Here is a 15,877-nt window from a genome sequence, read left to right on the forward strand (position 1 = left end):
AAATATGGTGGCTTGCGTTTTGAATTCTGTGTCTCTCCTCCACCTTTATGTAAACATTTTCTTACATATAGACATTATCTTTACATAGATTCCTATGATTTTTAATCACCTCACCCTCCCTCCCTTTTTTTCCCTCTTAAACCAAAATGAAAACTAACAAAATGGTTGTGCTTTCTGATTATTAGCTTGTATCCAAGAGGAATTGCAGCATAGGGTATCTGGGCCCCACCTATATTCCTTACCCTCAGCCACTTTTGTGGACATTGCCCAACTTCCAATTGCTGGCACCTGTATTTCACTGCTTACAAGCTTTCCCTGGCCACCAGAGTCTGGTTGGTTTCCCTGAGCATCAGGCTAGAAATGCTAATGCCCCTCTTGGGAGCAGTCTTTAATGACTGATAAGAGCATATGTATATAATTGGACAATGGCCCACTCAACGATGTCCACATCCTAATCCCCTAAATCTACAAATATGTTACCTTACTTGGCAAAAGTTATTCTGTAAGAAGTGACTATGTTTGGGGCGCCTGGGTGGCTCAGTCGGTTGGGCGACTGACTTCGGCTCAGGTCATGATCTCGCAGTCCGTGAGTTCGAGCCCCGCATTGGGCTCTGTGCTGACAGCTCAGAGCCTGGAGCCTGTTTCAGATTCTGTGTCTCCCTCTCTCTCTGACCCTCCCCCGTTCATGCTCTGTCTCTCTCTGTCTCAAAAATAAATAAACATAAAAATAAATAAATAAATAAATAAAAAAGAAGTGACTATGTTCATGATCTTTAGAAGGAAGATTATCCTGAATTATCCAGGTGTGGCCAGTTTTACCACATAATCCTTATAACTGAAAGAAGGAAGTCACAGAGAGCAATTTGTAGATCCTATGCTGCTGGCTTTAAAGATGGAGGAAGGGGACACTAGCCAAGGGATACAGGTCATGTTTAGAAGATGAAAAGGCAAGGAAACAAACTCTCCTCTAGAACCTCCAGATGCAGCCCAGCTGTCTCCATGATTTTAGCCTAGTATGATCTGTTTTTTACTTTTGACCTTCAGAACTGTAAAATAATAAATTTGTATTATTTTAAGCCACCATGTTTGTTATAGTAGCAATAGGAAACTAATAAAATGGTTAAATGCCCCAACTTCCTCAGTCCTTGAGTGGGATGACTGAGGCATCCGTTCATTGTTGGCTTTCAGCGTTCCTGAGGTGAGGATTAAGTACGTGATTCACAGCAATAACTTGCTAGAAAGCACACTACTTATTAGCCTTCTTCTCCTTCCTGTGTTCTTCACTCCCCTACTATATTGGGAACATCTCAAAATAAACTGCTTGCACTTGAGTCCTTGAATTGGGGTTTGCTTTAGGGGGAACCCATCTAAAATGGAACTTGAGATGGCTTTGGTAAAAGACTGATATAGGTACTTCTTCAAATTCTTCAAGTTTGAATTGAAGGAGTAGAGAGTTCTATATTTATCATAAATTTTCATCAGTTCCAAGATGCAGTAATGCAGAGGCCTTGCAAAGTGGGGTGGAAGCCTGAAACTCAAGTGGTCACAAAACATAGTCCCTATATTTGTTACAAAGTTGTTTTTTTTTTTTTCTTTTTTCTTTTTTTTTTTTTTTTTTCCTTTTTGGACATGATCATTGTGTGGTTCTTTAGTACTTAGTGTAAGACTCTGCTTTCTGAGTCTCCAGAAATGACTTCTAGGGCCTCCACTGCCACCAGGGAATGTGAATCTAGAGAAGTTTGAGGCAGATACTGCATATTGGTTCATTCTACACCAGAATTTCTCAATCTTAGCACCATTGACATTTTGAGCTGGATAATTCTTTGTTATGAGTTCTGTCCTGTGCATTGTAGGATGTTGAGCCACATGTCTGGCCTCTACCCACTAGATGCTACTATGTTGGACAATTGAGAATCACAGTTGACCCTTGGACAACATGGGTTTGAATTGAGCAGGTTCACTTACAGATGGCTTTTTTTTTTCAATAAATATTTTGGAAAATGTTTTGGAGATTTGCAACAATTTGAAGAACTTCGCAGATGAACCTCATAGCCTGGAAGTATAGAAAAAATTAAGAAAAAGGTATGTCATAAATGCATAGATAACTAGTCGTTTATTCTTTACTACCATAAAATGTACACTAATATACATAAAATACACACAAAATATAGAAAGTTAAAATTTATCAAATCTCACAAACACAAACACTTAATGGAGTATATATGGTGACATACACAGTTGAGAGAAATGTAAACAAATATAGACCTAGTATTAAATTGTAACTTCATAAAATGTACCATAGTATATACTGTAGTGTTGTAGTAATTTCATAGCCACTTGCTATTGCTACTGCAGTGACCTTGAGTGTCACCAGTATCCACTTAAAATGCCCTGTGAGATTAATCATCTCTTGTGTGAGCAGTTCCTTTCTCCAGCAAATTGTAGATCACAGTAAAAAGTGATCTCTCCTGGCTCTCACTATTAATACTTAAGTTTTGAGAGCGTCAAAAGTTATGTTCAGATTTTGACTGTGGGGGGGGAGTCGGGGCCTCTAACCCTCATGTTGTTCAAGGGTCAGCTGTGTAATTTGGATTTATTAACACTGACTAATCAATATTAAAGGGATAAGCAACTGAAAGATAGTCAGTTACCATTGGCACAGCTCTACCAGACATTAAAATATGAATGCTGCACTTCCAGACCAGTTGGTGAATGGCAACTAGTTCCTATCCTGAGCCCTCAAGTAGTCCCTGCTTACCTGACTTCCTGGGACCCTTCCTTGGGGTCTCTCAATTTGGATCTCCTAATTATTGACCAAGTAAGATGACTGGCACATTTGGGGCCTTCAGAAAGCTTTTCTAGCTCTGTGGCCAGCATGTGATCTGACTGGTACCATACTGGTTATTAAATGTGTATATATTTCATTTCAGGACAACTTCTTCCAAATTATTTCTTTAACCTTACTCCAAACCAAGCTAACTCCATTGTGTTTTGTTTCAAATTACAGTTTACTTCATCTGCATTTTTTTCTCCTCATAAAGCCATATAAATAAGAAGAGGACTCTGCCGTGAAGACAAATGTGAGTGAGCATGAGCGGTGAAGCTCTGAAAAAGCCTTTCACTTTTTTTGGTCAAATTCCCACAGTGCTCTTAGCTACCATCACTGTTATAGTTAAAATACTGTGACTTTTCCATGTCTCTATCTCTTTTCTCTGCCTGTGTTTTCACTATTTTCTCCATGATTTGGCTGATCTTTACAGTTTCTCCCAAATTGACTAATTTAATCCTGGTATTTTTACTAACTAGCTGTCATGCCTTCCTACCTTCTAAAAAAAATTTTCCCCCTATGAAGATTACTACCCACTGAACAAGAGGAAAGGGGAAGCAAGATAAGAAATTGTATATTCTATGTTGTTGTAACTATGAAAAATTAACGAGTTAGACTGGGTTCTCCAAATGCAGGCTCCAAACTGTTCTAGGATTAGATTAGGAGAAATGCCTGTGAGAAAAAGTGGGGAGGTATGAGAGAAAAATGGGGAGAAGGGAGAAAGACCACAAAGCAACCCTGATCCATAGTGATGGGGAGCAGGAAGTAGGTTAGGGGGAAGTATCCTAGACTAATATGAACTCTAAGGAAGGTTTGGCAAGGCTATAAGGGAGTTCTTAAGCCAAAGTCTGTCATTAGAGGAGTCCTGTGTCTCAGAAATGGACCTGCTTTGGTATTTGCATTTTCTTTAGTCACTGGCTAAAAAGCATGGCCTCTTTCACAAAGTGGATGATGGATTTGGGGGCACAGAACCTGGGGCTCCTGGTCCTTTATACTGCTTGTAGCTGGAAATCTATAAGGTATGCCACCCTTCTTTTCCATGTAGCCCCCATAATTCCTCCTGAAAGAACAAGTTCATGGCTTCAGACTCTAACATTTTGCTGAGACCTGAAGCTGCAAATACATCAAAGCATGTACACATCCACAAAAGTAAAAGATAAAAAACAATTTGTAAAGCTATGATGCATTCAAAGCTATGGATGCAACCATAGTTGGTTTCATGAGGAAAGCAATGCGATAAACATACACAATAGCACAAAAGTATAGTACAAGTAAGTACTATAAACACATACAAATTTGGTACACACAGGTGCATAGGATATAAGAGAAGTCAACTTTATGTCCGTATCTGAATGGGAAGAAAGAAAGGAAAATGCATTTGTCAGGATCCTAGTTTTGAGTAAGGCACTGTGGTAGGTGGTTTCATGCATAGTAACTTAAAATATATAGCACTATTTAAGCCCCTTATTGAACACTTATAGCAACCTTTCAGTAGGTGTTATTATTCCCGAGGTAATAGATTCAAAGTTAAGTAATTTGTCTAAGGCCACACATCTAGTAAATGATAGAACCAGAATACACTTCAAGTCTGCCAGTAGGGAAGTAAGGGGAGAAGGGCATTCTTGGGCATTCTCTGTGTATACATCTGCCTGCCCAAAGCATCTTCAGTCTTCTAAGTTTTGCAGCTGAGGGTATTTTATACCATGTTTTGGGTCAACCTTCTCCACCTCATAGTGTGGGACCAATCCTTTCACCCAAGGGATACTTTAAGAAGCAAAGGAGAAGGGCTCAATATCAAATTGGCCTCTTTGCCCATCTTGGGGTGTGGATCCTTCTTTTGTATTCCAGTTTTGATGAATGGTCCCTCCATGCCTTGGTTATCTACCCAGCCCTCTAGTTCTACTGTGATAGCACCCCTGCTTTGACTCCTTCCAGTCTTATGTATGGTTGGAGAGTTTTCTCAGTATAGGCCCTTCTTTAGATCTCCTGCCCTCAGGCTTCTAATTCTTTCTGCCCTTTACTTCTGAGGCCTCCTGGCATTACCGATCCATCCTTGTAAATTTGGGGGGGAATTCAGACCATCTTTAATCTGCTACATTTATTTGCTAATCAAAGCTTTGTTACGATGCTTATTCACAGTCTCAATCTCCATGCAACAGTGACTCCCATTAGCAAATAAACATATTCAAATTGTTCTGCCACCATTGTATTTTGACTTATTAACACGGGGTTTCCTGGTATCCATCTTGTCCAAATTAAGCCCATCGTTGACTCAGGAATAATTATAGATACAATTTAATGATCACTTTGCATACATTATCGCAGTTCACCAACATGACAGATTGATGTTATTACCATCTGTGTTCTACAGAACATAAAATCAAGATGTGGAACAAATTTGATTTTCTGGAAGCAGACACTAAGATAAATTAGGGATTAGCACCTGTGAAAATAAGAGGGCAGAAGCAAGACTGGGCAGAGGAAGAAGTTAAACTGATATAGGCCTGCCATAACCTTGGCTGACAACCAGCACCTCTGGATCAAGTATGGCCCATCAACATCACATGGGAGGCTGAAATGGCCAGCCTTTTATGCATTTTCCCTGCTCCATCACTAGATGCAGGCTGTCCTGGAAAATCACGACCTTGGACAGTGTGAGTCTCAACCAAGCAGTCCCTAAAGAAGTTTATGCCTGGAAGCTGTCTACTGACTGCATTCCCCACAGCTAAGAAAAATGTCTTTGAAGGGGTACCCACGTGGTACATCTCTGTGTCTACTATAGACTCTAAGAATCTAGGAAATTTATGAAAGGTTCTATAGCTAATAAGTGGCAAAGATTTGGTACCAAGTCTTTTGTGACTAAAAAGTCCATGTATCCCACAAATTCATACTTGGTTTCCAAGTATCCATTCAGATCAGCTAACAGAATCACTTTGGGAGATTTCTTTAAAATAGGGGTATGTGGCCTCAATCCTGTGAGATTCTCATCCAATGGATGTAGATGGGATCTGGGAATCCCACCCACTATATAAAAAATGCCCAGACTGATTCTAAAGTACAGGCATATTTGGAAACCAATGCTATCAAGAATATTGATGCGGAGAGGACAACAAGCAGAAGAATGGAAAAAGTTTTAAATGCTGTACTACTTTTGTGGTAGTGTTGGAAAAATGAATAAGGTTTTACACGGGACTAAAACAAGCTCTGGTCTCTAGCTTAGAGACCCCTCTTCCGGGTTCTCCTTGCCCTGTTTGCCGCACGTGAAAACCCCCACAGATATGGAAGCTGATAACTACAAATTACCATTCCCACTTGCATTTGGTGCTCAGATCTTTGGAGAAATGATCTCCTCTGAGCCCGCCGGTGTTAAATAAATCTCCAATCCACCAAAATCTCTGAGTGTCACTTGGTTTTTCTGCCAGCGTTCCAGTCTGGTTCCGTAACAGTAGAAGCTATGCAGTGTTTTTCAGGGTGCTAAATTTTTTAAATTTTTTTAATGTTTATTTATTTTTGAGAGAGACAGAATGTGAGCAGGAGAGGGGCAGAGAGAGAGAGGGAGACACAGAATACGATGTCAGTGCTAAGACCTCTCTAGGGTCTGGCATCTGTTTTGTGATTCCTGTTTTTCTGACCCCACCCCTGGGGTAAAAATCTTGGAGAAAGTACAGCTGCTTCATGATTCAAGAAAGCAACTGAATCTGTAAGTGAACTGAAGAATTTGCCCTCTATGTACCTCCTAAGAAGTTTGCAAAATGAATTTTATTTAGTATTTTATTTTAGAGAGAGAGAGCATGGGAGAGGGACAGAAGAAAGAGAGAGAGAATCTTAATTAAGCAGGCTCCATGTTCAGTGCAGAGCCCAACGCGGGATCCAATCCTATGACCCCGGGATCATGACCTGAGCTGAAATCAAGACTGAGATGCTCAACTGACTGAGCCACCCAAGTGCCACTGTTTGCAAAATGAATTTTAAGAAACCAAAGTCTACTTTGATTTTTGTCTTTCACAATAAAATTGGAGATAGACGCATATTTTTAAAATTGTTTCTAAAATACAATACAATTTCTTTTTAAAATGTACTAAATTCTTTAAATTTTCACATTTAAGTAAGAAGGTTTTTTTTTATGTATTTATTTATTTGGAGAGAGAGAGTGTGTGTGAGGGAGAGGCAGAGAGAAAGGGAGAGAGAGAATCCCAAGCAGTCTTTGCACTGTCAGTGCAGAGCCGGATGCAGGTCTTGAACTCACGAACCATAAGATCATGACCTGAGCTGAAACCAAGGGTCGAACACTTGGGTCGAACCAAGGGTTGACTGAATGACCCAAGCACCTCCAAGTTAGGGCACCTGGGTTGTTTTAAATCAAAAATTACATGGTTATAACGAGGGGAGGGTCAGGATAGAAACGTAATTACTAGATGAGGTAGAGATGTAAAGCAAAGTTGACTTATAGCTGAGCTAACAAACTTTGAAGCTAGGCCTCTTTCCATTCTTCTTCACTAGAAGGAAGACAGGAGTGAGATTTTGAGGGAGAGTTCTGTCTACAGCGGGTCTATCAGGACCGCAGCAGTGGAGGGGTAAAGGGCAAGTCATGCTGATGGAAGTAACAAAATAGATATCTTAAAAAATACACTAGATGTTGCCTAACATCTTTTCCAAATTTTATCTAGTCAACTTGGGCTTTTTTAATATGGAAAAACGTTTTTAAAATAGTGGATCATAAAGGATTTATGCTGAGATAAACAAAGCATATATGACTTCTCTCTGATTTGGGACAATATTCTGAGATCTTTGGCTTATGGTTTATGGCTTTTCACTTCGGGGACCATTTCAAAGACATAATGAGCCTTGCCTCAGCTGTCACCGAAAGTTTGCATTCCACCTTGAGCACCGGAAAAAAAGTTTATAAATGCTGCATAAATATTTCACAGGATGTTTACTTAGTAAGTAATGGATGCTCTAAGACGACAGGTACAGTTGCTGTATGTTAAACTGTGGTGGTTGAAATGCATGAATGTTTCAGTTCCCACACTAAAGACAGATATGAGGAGATTACAGTACTCATTCACTGAGCTCTTTAAAATGAGGAACAATGGCTCATTCATCTTGGTTTCTCCAACCATCACACAATATCTGTTTAAATTAATATAACTATTTTTTTTTAACTTGTTTAAAACCATTGAAGTTTGGTCTTGTTAGAAAATCACCAGCCTCTGGGAGAAAGACTTACAAGGTCAACTTCTGCCAATGACCAGAGATGTCACAAGTCTCAGTTTCTCATTTGGAATCTCAAATGGGTGAATTTAATTAGCTTCTATAATTAGAAGCACAGCTAACTTGGAGAAAACAGTCCTACCTCCACCCTGAGGTATCTGATCTTAAACTTTTCCATTTCTTCCTCTTATTTCTATTCTGTTTCATCCAGACAATAACCACATGAAGAATGTTGAAAATGGAAGTTTCCTTTAATTGATATTCAAGATGTCATTTAGCTCGGAACTTTATTATTTAGAGAGAACATGTAGCTAATATTAACGATGGTCTTGTTCCATTGATATCTAACTACAGATTAAAGACACTTGCCCTTCCCTCATCTGTTGAGGAAGTGCTTCCTGTCACTCATATTCTCCATAACCTCAGATAAATCACTGGTGTAATGACAATAAGCATTCTCATCTTGCCATGACATGATGTTTGGGAAGAAAAATATAAGACCTTTTACATAAAAGAAGTTTCATAATCTAAAGCTATGAAATGGGGAAAGGCATACTTACCATAGGTACTTTTTACCATGAATTCCCTGAACTTAATGTGATTGAAATCTCAACCTAAAGATTGCAACACTATAGACTTCTTTAAAGTTTGATTTTTCATGTCACTGAACATGAGAAAACCTCAGTGTGGGGCAAAAAGGGTGGTAAGCGGAAGGAGAAGTTAAGGACTGAGCTGCTTTGCAGATCATAGTGTTTGAAAGTGAGAAGCCGATTTGACAAGAAACAAAAACCACACAATAGAGTACCACGTAATCTTTCTGCTCACTTTGTTTTACAAATTTATTCAAGCTCTTCCTACTATCTTCTGCTGCCTCCTTGCTCTTCTGTATCTCACAGATGTCACTGAGGTAGGTAACGTGGTCCAAGCCTGAGGAATTCAAGGAAAGAAGAGAAGTCTACTGGACTTTTTCCATCCCTGATATGCACAGGAAATGAAGAGATCACCTGGCATGCTTGGAATTGAGAAAATGTCCTGGGTGCTCTTCCTAATCCCACATCTGGGCATCTGGAGTATCAACGGTAAGGCACTTACTTAAATAATGTCTTGTTTTATTTCCCAGGGGGTATTGGAGGGAATAATTTTGCTTGCCGATGTTAGCAGGATGTATTATTTATGTCAAGTGGATAATGGTAGATGAAACCGTAGAGTGAGGTTTGCTCAGTGAGCACATTTTAGAACATAAACTAATTAACATCGTTTTCAAGTCATGGCATGGCTGATTTTCTTAAAAACATGTTCTGATGGGGGGCACTTGGGCAGGTTAGTTGGTTGAGTGTCCGACTCTTAATTTCGGCTCGGGTCATGATCTCACAGTTCATGGGACTGAATCCCGCATTGGGATCTGTGCTGACAGTGTGGAGCCTGCTTGGGATTCTCTCTCTTTCCCTCTCTCTGCCCCTCCCCCACTCACACACCCTCTCTCTCTCTCTCTCTCTCTCTCTCTCTCTCTCTCAAAATAAATAAAACTAAAAAAAAAAACATGTTCTGATAGTAAGGACAGAGAATTGGGCGGATGTTTAAATAAAGTACAAATTTATCACTATTTCTGGCAAAAATGCTCTTGATGCCATCTTGATGGTGACTAAATAGCTGGTCTTTTCCAAACTGAAGCAAGCAGAGTGCTATAGTGTTCCGTTGGGTAGGTGTTTGATAACTGAGGTTATATCTGACTCTGGTTACTCTTGAATAGTGTCACTAAATAAAGTCGTATTATTTGCTTCAGTGGGGTGTGCACCTGGAGAATACTGAAAGAGAAAATGCTCAGAAATCTAGGATTGGAGCATTCTGTCATTGCTTCTATTAGGCTGAAAGAGGATGGTTCCTACTTGGGTGTCATATGATATAGAAAACAGCTTGGGTTCTGCATAGATGGTGTTCTTCTGCAAAGATTTTATGCAGGCAAAAAAGCAATTTCTTCCTCTGGTGAGTTCCTTTGCTCCCTTGCACTGATATAGGAGCCCATATATTGGAAAGGCTATAAATAGCTAGCAGGTGTTTCTGATGTTCGCAGGTCTGATTGCAAATATCCTGCCTTGTTATCCCTGCAAATACACATACTCATATTAGTTTGTGTGCTGTGGTTTTAAATCAGAAAATATGGTCGCTGAAATCCTATAGAACGTCATCTTAAATTCTGGAACAGTGTGGTTTGGAATTTGTCTTCATGATCCAAGGATGGCTCACAACCAGGTGCAAAGTAAGAATTCCCAGTCACCTAAACATTTTCATGTGTGCAAATATTTGGTATTATGTTGATGGGGTGCTTAGATGGCTGGCTGGGTTTTTCACTTTCCGTCAGATGCCTAAAATCCCAGTTACAACTGGAGTCAAATATTAAACAGAATTCTGGGGTGCCTGGGTGGCTCAGTCAGTTAAGCATCTGACTTTGGCTCAGGTCATCATCTCACATTTCGTGGGTTCGAGCCCTGCATCGGGCTCTGTGCTGACAGCTCAGAGCCTGGAGCCTGCCTTGGATTCTGTCTCCCTCTCTCTCTGACCTTCCCCTACTCATGCTCTGTCTCTCTCTCTCTCTGTCTCTCTCTGTCTCTGTCTCTCTGTCTCTCTCTCTCTCTCTCAAAAATAAATAAACATTAAAAAACAGAATTCATACCAATTTGAAGAACACATAAACTATCCTGTGTGAAATGGAGTAAAAGAATTTTCAGTGCTATTTCACCCTGGAGGTGGGGTACAACTTTTATTCCTTTCCCAATATGCTTATAAAACCATACATGGGTGTTACGCCCGAGTTTGTTTACTGGCTCTGCCCATTGCTGTGTGACCTTGGTTAAGTTTCTTCTTCTCTCTTATTCTTCATTTCCTCATTTGTAAGATAGAGATAACAATTGTACCTAAATTATGGGCCTATTGTGAAGACTATAAATGCAATAATATGGGTGAAGTGCCTGGTATAAAAAGTGCACATAATAAAAGCTGACAAATGTTAACGGTGTTTTTGCTAAGCAAAACGAAGCAAACCTCCCAAAAATTCAGTTAAATGGGAAATAAGCATTAACATTATCATTTAAAATAGTTGAGCTTTTAAAGCTAAACAAAATGAAAAAATGAAATATGTTGCACAATATGTTTAGTCCCAACTATAGTGGATCGAATTATTTGGAAAATTAAACAGAAAGCCTCAGATAAAGTGCCAGCCAGGTATATTATAAAGCAGTTGATAGATTGCAACATGACTTGCATTACATTTAAGATACAGGTTGAGATAAATGTGTGGTGAAATTTGTTCCTCCAGACAGAGCTGAAGGCTCTGTTCCTTAAAACCACATTCATGTTAACCTACATATCTTGGGGGTTTCCTATGTTATACTTAACTACTGAATTCTTTACACCGGCAGAGTTTCAAAAGGCTTAAAAATAATTTTTATAGATTTCTTTCCATCCACTTAAAAGCAACGTGAGATCTGTGTGCCTCTTCCTAGGAATGAATCTGTGTCTGTAATAAGGTTGGAAAAATGTTATGTTCTCTACAAACTTCTTATTTAAAATTGTTCCTTAAAATTATGCTTGCTTGCTTTTTGTGTTTCTCAAAAAAGTCAGAGGGAACTCTGCCTCTTGGTATCTGGGTATGACTTCTGTCCTGATGAAAGTAATAAAGGTGTCAGCACCTTCCCTTCATGCACAGATGGGCAGATTATACCAAAAAGAACTAGGCTGCAGGTGAAGACGCATCACCATGGAGCAGGTCCAGCTACGAGGCTTTGGACCAAGGATTCTGTCTTCAAGCAGGCAGGAGTACTGCAATTAATATGTGGGTATTTCTTAGCACTATATATGGTCTGAAATGAAGACAGTAGTAAATCTTTGCTGCTTACTGTGATTAAAAAAAAAAGTTCTAGTCTAGTACCAGTGGACACTTATAGTTCCGTTGAAAACGCAGTAGTTAGGGCCACTCTCCACTTGGCTCCTGCCTGTGTCCTTTCTCCTTCGTTGTGATAGTTCAGTACGGCCCATGGATCCGTACCCCACATCCCACACAGGGTATGCCGCTCCACCACAAACTGGCCATGTCCTTGTGTCTGGGCAGAAACAGGGAAGAAGGTGTCCTGTGCCTGTCTATCATTTTTTAAGTTTCTGTTTTGTAACATGGCATCTTTTTCAGACTTATTTCTATGGCTCTAGCTATCTGTTCCTATTGAAATGTGTACATGGTATGCTAGAGATAGAACTCCGTCTTCTGCCAAGTGCCTGTGCTTTGTTATTATCAAAATGTCTGCCACAAAATATGATTACCTTTTACGTAAATGTCTAGGAATATATTCTGCAGCTAAAGGACTTTGTGGATTAAGGCGTGAAAAGATGAACTCCTGTGCTGATGAGAGCCTTGAGTAGACTTTCCTAACACTGATAATTCTTTAATTAATAGTTCCTTTATCTGTTCCACTATCAAAATTTTCTCTATTGTCATACTGAAGACAAATGCTGGTTATCTTGCTTCACTGGGGCTTTCCTACTTAATTTTCCTTATTTGTAAGTTTTATCTTAAGATAAAACTCTGTCAGAATTGTTGGGGCTCCTGGGTGGATCAGTTGGTTGAGAATCCAACTTCAGCTGAGGTCATGAGCTCGATGTTCATGAGTTAGAGCCCTGCATAAGCCTTGCTGCTGTGAGTTCAGAGTCCACTTGGGATCCTCTCTCCCCCTCTCTCTCTGTGCCCCCGCCCCCCACCCACTGCCATTCACACACTCTCTCTCAAAAGTAAATTAAAAAAAAAAAAGAATTCAAAATTATTGAACGCAAAATGTTCACAGGCATTCATAATCAGGCCCAAAACTTAAGTCGGTCTTTTCCTATGTTTCTTGGAAAGGCAGTGGCAGAATGGTTAGGATCAGGGACTTTAGAGCCAGACCATCTGGATTACTGTCCCATCTCTGCCATTTCCTGGTCCTGTAACTATAATCTTTCTGGTTCTGTTTCCCCATCTAAGTGATGGGACAATATTGACACTGATTCAATATAGGAATTTTGTGAGTATTAAGTGAATTAATTCTGTAAAACACTTAGAACATATTAATTTTAACCTTTATATCTTGAGGATTTCCCATGACTTACTTGATGCATCACTAAGTGTTGTGTAAATTCAGCTAATAATGTTGTTTTTTTTTCCTTTAGTTCAAAATTTAATTAGCTTGATAATTCCCTTAAAGTAGTATTGGGAGACCATCTCTCATTTGGGGTTGAGAAAAGTTGCCTATAAATTCCATATCATCGTCTAAGATCATCCACAGTTACCAATAAATAACAATAAGAGTTTGGTAGTCATGTGACTTGAGTTACATTGTGTCAGCAAGCTGTTCTGTCATATGTAATTTGCTTCACTTTCGTAATATTCCTCACTCCCTTACTTCCAAATAAGCTCAATATTATCCACCTATCCTCTCATGGTTATAGGCTCTGATTTACATGCTTATCTCTGTGGAAGAAATTATTGTGTGCGTGTGTCTTTTTGTACACATGCAGGGCTATCATTTTCATATGCTTAGAATCTAAACATGTATAATTTGAGGTTCACTTTGAACAGAGTCCATGAGAATGTTGGAGGGGTCATCTGGGTCAGTCATAGGGAAACCTCAGGTTTAGCTGGTGTAGCTAACTTCTCCTTTTCTCCTTCCTGTTAGCCATATTTATGTTGTGAGATCAACCTGCAACTCACATATGTCACAAACAGCTCATTGTCCAGAAGTGGCTATAAGGCAGGCTGGGGTATTTAGGTTCTAGCTGAGTGGTCATGGCCCTATTTCATTTTCTTCAACCATATTAAAGGAAGATAATTAATGTTGGGGGACAATTGGCAGTTTCTGCTCACATGGATATTGTTAAGTATCTTCTTCGGTTTTGAAAAAGCCAGTGAATCTCATTGTGATCTCTGTGTTAGGGTGCATTAGGAAGGTGAGGAAGTACCTGGCAAAGAAGTCAAGATGGATGTTCCCTGGGTCTTTGGAGTAACACATAACCCACACTTACTCTGAGCTCACAAGTAACTACATTATCACTGAAGGCAATATATAGAAATACTTTTGTTGGTTTCTGATACAATGACAAAGCTCTCTTTGATACTACTGGACATGGCTTCTAAGGTATTCTCTAGGCTTTTTCTGCACTGATTTTCTTCCAGAAGGCACTGTGATCAAGGTGGAGGGCCTAGCATTTCTGAAGGAAAGGGCCCATCTATATAGCAGGCAGTCAAAGTCTTCCAGAACTATTCTTTAAATTGTCAATATGAGTCATTGTTCTTTACAGCCCATTAAACTGGCTAAAAACATTTGCTACTCCATTGAGAAGATTGCAGAATTGGCCAACAAACACTGCACTAGATACTCATTCTTGTCAAATAGGGTGGGCAGGACTCTGCAGAAATGGAACACACATGAATCCTTTGGCTGGAGAGACAGTCCATGACAAAGAGACATTTATCACTTGGTAGAGACGTAATGGGAAAGTACTGAGAGAAATCTTAGAAAAATATCCAAAGTCAAAGGTAGTTTTACTTCCCACTTTTGGCCAAGGCTGGCTTTGCTGGTTAGTATAATCCAGTAGGAGTTCATCTCTCACACAAAAGGACATTTTCCTATGGGATACACTGCCTTTTCTATGTCTATTATATCTGTTTGCCCAATGTATATACCAGTCATTATGCATTACTGCTGATCCTTGAACACAGTTGGGAATAACTGCTCAGAGCAGAGGCACTTAGGGCAGACCTTCTGGTTTCTATCTTGTCTCTGCCACCCGTAGGCTTTGCTCAACTGCTGTGTCCCTTCCCTAAACAAATAATAATACCTGGTACTTATTGTTGTTTATTACAAACCAAGCACAGTGCTAAGAACTCTTCCTGTGTGTTCTCATTTCCTTCCACAACTATCCTGGCAGGTAAGGGCTCGTGCTGTGGAGTTAGCCAGGCCTAGACTCAATCCTGGTCCTGGCTCTGCCTCCCACCAGCTGGTTGTCTTAAGAAAGTGGCTTAGCTTCTCTAATACTTGGTTTCTCCAACTTAAATATAAAGATACTAATTTTAAGGATCAAATGAAACGATATATGCATGGTACCTAAAAGTGAATAGCACATAATAAGAATTCAAAAATATTAGCTATATCCCTATCTTCCTCCCATCTGGAGGATGAGTCTGCAGCACTTTGATAACGCAAGGTGCCATGTGCTTGTGCGCAAGCAGCAATGAATGTGAAGCAGTGATTCTGGAGGTGGCTTCCACTATCCGGGTGCTGTCTGACCTGATGATCACTAAAGCTCTCTGTGGGTCCTGTCCTCTCAGGGAGAGGGAATGACACAGGTGCTTTGTAAGTTTTGCTAACTTACAAAGCTATGGCAAATACTAAAATGACTATTTTAAGACAAAACAATTTTAGAATTATCCCAGACTGGATAAAACCAAGAGATATATGGCATAAAATCTCAAATTGCTCAATAAAACTAGGTTGAAGAGATAGACTTCAAATTTTCCTTCAAATAGTCATATCGCACAATGAGAAATTCTAGGCCTAGAAGAAGTTGCCTCAAAGTGTGCTGAATAAATACCACATGAAAGCAAACTTAAAGAATGTTTTCACATACCAGTATAACAAAAATTTTCAAGAGGAAATAGTAGGGGCATCTGGGTGGCTCAATTGGGTAAGCGTCCAACTTCAGCTCAGGTCATGATCTCGCAGTCTGTGAGTTCAAGGCCCGCTTTGGGCTCTGTGCTAAAAGCTCAGAGCATGGAGCCTGTTTCAGATTCTGTGTCTCCCTCTCTCTTGGCCCATCCCC

The 15,877-nt window shown here is 39.8% G+C and overlaps 1 protein-coding gene across 3 annotated transcripts in view; it reads left to right on the forward strand.

The window, feature by feature from the left end:
* The first annotated feature begins 8,779 nt into the window (after nucleotides 1-8,779).
* The window catches only part of BTLA (B and T lymphocyte associated), a 31,220-nt gene continuing 24,122 nt past the window's right edge, over nucleotides 8,780-15,877 (forward strand). For 2 of the 3 annotated variants that reach the window (XM_047875732.1, XM_047875734.1), the window contains exon 1: nucleotides 8,783-9,117. In XM_047875732.1, coding sequence (XP_047731688.1) covers nucleotides 9,030-9,117 — 88 coding nt within the window. In that variant the 5' untranslated portion in view covers nucleotides 8,783-9,029. Of the gene's footprint in view, nucleotides 9,118-15,877 lie in introns of all 3 variants that reach the window. The other variant, XM_047875733.1, reaches the window with a different exon arrangement.

The sequence above is a fragment of the Prionailurus viverrinus genome, chromosome C2, assembly GCF_022837055.1.
Source record: "Prionailurus viverrinus isolate Anna chromosome C2, UM_Priviv_1.0, whole genome shotgun sequence".
In the NCBI taxonomy this organism is placed as follows: domain Eukaryota; kingdom Metazoa; phylum Chordata; class Mammalia; order Carnivora; family Felidae; genus Prionailurus; species Prionailurus viverrinus.